The sequence below is a fragment of the Cnephaeus nilssonii genome (genome assembly GCF_951640355.1).
Source record: "Cnephaeus nilssonii genome assembly, chromosome: 1".
NCBI classification, from domain to species: Eukaryota; Metazoa; Chordata; class Mammalia; order Chiroptera; family Vespertilionidae; genus Cnephaeus; species Cnephaeus nilssonii.
The window spans coordinates 30007151-30009815 of NC_137072.1; the positions used below are offsets into that span (position 1 = coordinate 30007151).

Below are 2665 nucleotides of genomic sequence, written 5' to 3' on the forward strand. Positions count from 1 at the left end.
TGCCTTCATTCCAGTGAGGCCACTTCCACCTTTGTGGTTTTCAAATCTACACAACCCTGCATCTCAAATACAGGACACACATACACTTTTTAAAAAATAATTTGAATCTAAACAACAGTTGGCTGTATTCAAAGCATGGTCAACTTTACTGTTTGTGCTGGAAGCAGTGTCCCAGTTCTGGGGTCCATGCTCTGACCTTAACCCAGAAGCTCAGGCAAAGAACCATGCCTCTTCCACCCCTCACCACACCCAGACCACGAAGAGAGGAACAGGCAGACATCTGGCCTGTTCGGGTTGGTTCTCCGACTGGGAACCAGTGAAAGGGGTAGAGGCTCAAAAGAATCCCACATGCCACCCTTTGGGACCCTTCAAACATTCAAGCACCAGTGCACCACCCTTGGAGCTCACATTCCTTTTATTTGGATCACCACTTGGCTTTGGGGTTCCTCACAACAGCCCTGTGAGGTAGGGAACACCCCTATTCACAGGAGAAGCCCTAAGCGCCCTAGGCACAGAGGGTATACCAACAGCGCAGAACCCAGGCCCAGAGAGGCAAGGTGTCCCACCACCCAGACTCCCTCTGTGTCCCCAGGGCACAAGCAGGGGCCGCAGAACCAGAGTCAAGCAGAGGAGACACTGGATGGGGCCTCACTTCTGGCTGAGCATTCGTGAGAACTCCTCATAGTTCACCCGGCCATCCTTGTCCACGTCTGCCTCCCGGATCATGGCCTCCAGCTCCTCCTGGGAGAGCTTCTGCCCCACCTGGGCCATGGCCTGCTTGAGCTCGTCCATGGTGATGTGGCCATCACCGTCCAGGTCGAAGGCTCGGAAGACCATCTTCATGTCCTGCTCGCCGCCCCAGGACTTCATCCTCTTCACCATCTCGTTCAGGAACTCCTGGAAGCTGATGGCACCATCACCATCAGTGTCCACCCGGGCGATGAGCTCCTTCAGCTCGGCCTCCGACGGGTTCTGGCCCAGGGACTTCATGACGGCGCCCAGCTCCTCCACATTGATTTTGCCATCCCCGTCCTTGTCGAACCTGGTGAAGGCTGCCTTGAACTCAGCCACTTGCTCTTTAGACAGTTCCTCCGCCATGTCGCTTGCTGCCAACCAATTCAATGGGCTCCCGTCAGAACTGGGCACCAGTGGCTGGGACGAGCTGTGTCTGTGTGAGAGCAGAGCTCAGGCGGCAGCCTTGCCATGGGGTGGGAACCCCTCCTTTTCTGCTGTCGGAGCAAAGGGAGGAGGCAGGCTCCCCACCCACCCCACATCCTCAGGCAAAATCCTCCTCCCAGGAGGGACAGACCAGCTACAGACAAGAAATGCAGGAATTGGAGTGGCAGGGCCCGCCCTGGAGAGGCTGGGGGAGCTACCTGAGGCCATGGGCCTGCCAGCTTCTCCTGACCCAGAAGCTTTTTGTCAGGCGACTCTCACAGAGACCCCCACCAAGCTGAGGAGTCAGGACAGCCTTCCCAGTTTATAGAGCCTGAGGCGGTCAAGGGGAAGGGAGCCTCAGTAGGTACAGCTGCCTGGAGGAGTGGATCCCTGTGGCCAGGGTTCCTGTTGCCCTCTCTCAGGGCTGCTGTCCCGCTCTTGTCCCACAGGGCAAGACCCGTGGGGGCAGGTGGAGCTAGGATTGAGTGGAATTTTACTAGGGTGGAACCATAGTATCCTCAAATGCCCAGTCCAGGGCTGTCAACAATCTATAGATGGAGGAGGTGGCCAGCTGCCTGTAGCCTTGAGAAAGCGAGGAGCCAGGTGGCATTCGGAACCTGGCATGCAGGTGGTGCTGAGAATCATTTATTAAAGGAATGTTCCAAGTGTGACTTCAGAGGTGAGGAAAGGCTTCCTGTCCCTGCAGAATCTTTCTCTGACTTGATTCATTCTATCATTAAGTCCAAGGAAAAATTGGGTGCTTGTTTACATTCACAGGGGAATCTTGCCTGAGAGCCATGGGGAGACCAGACAGCAGTGGGTGGCCGAGCAGGCCAGCCCCTGCAGATGCTCAGGGGTAGAAGAACGTACAAGGGATGGCTGAAACTGCAAACGTGGCCAAGCTTGCAGGTTTACTAAGAGTCAGCCCTAAGCTCAGAACCCCAGTCTGGGAACCTCCCCAGCCCACAGTCTGGTCTGTTCTTTGGAAGGAAATCCCACCGCTCTGAGTAGCAGAGTTTAGACCAAGAGCTCGGCCCTTGGGGATCGTCCCCAAGTCCTTAGGTAGTGAGACCCGAAGCTATGAAGGGACATTTGCCTTGGAGTCCAGTGACTTTCTCAAGCAGAACTACTCTTGATCCCTATAAATTCCCGTGAGCCTCCCCACCCCTGCCTGTGTGTAAGGAATAAACTGCTTCACTCTCCAACTGAGACATGTGATCAATTCCTTCTCTCTCTGGTTCAGCCCATCAAACACACTGAGGATTCTCTCCTTCCCTGTAGAGCAGCCAGCCAAGTGCCTTCCACTGCACACCCAGCCCACACCAAGTGCCTTCCACTGCACACCCAGCCCACACCAAGTCCAGGGGACCCAGATGGAGAGAGACACCAGGGAAATGTTCCAGTTACATAGCTCCTTTTATAAAGACATCTAGAAGAAGCATTGCTATTTCATTTGTGCTGAAGTAGTACTGATGCCTTAATACTTATTGAGCAACTAATTTCTCAT

General features: G+C 54.5%; 1 protein-coding gene across 1 annotated transcript; it reads right to left on the bottom strand.

Moving 5' to 3' along the window:
- Positions 1-648: 648 nt before the first annotated feature.
- CALML5 (calmodulin like 5) lies at positions 649-1205 on the bottom strand (the record flags this gene model as incomplete). The annotated part of the gene is given in 2 exon segments (XM_079771124.1): positions 649-1166; positions 1169-1205. Coding segments are annotated over 2 exon segments (555 nt in total).
- Between the last annotated feature and the right edge of the window lie 1460 nt (positions 1206-2665).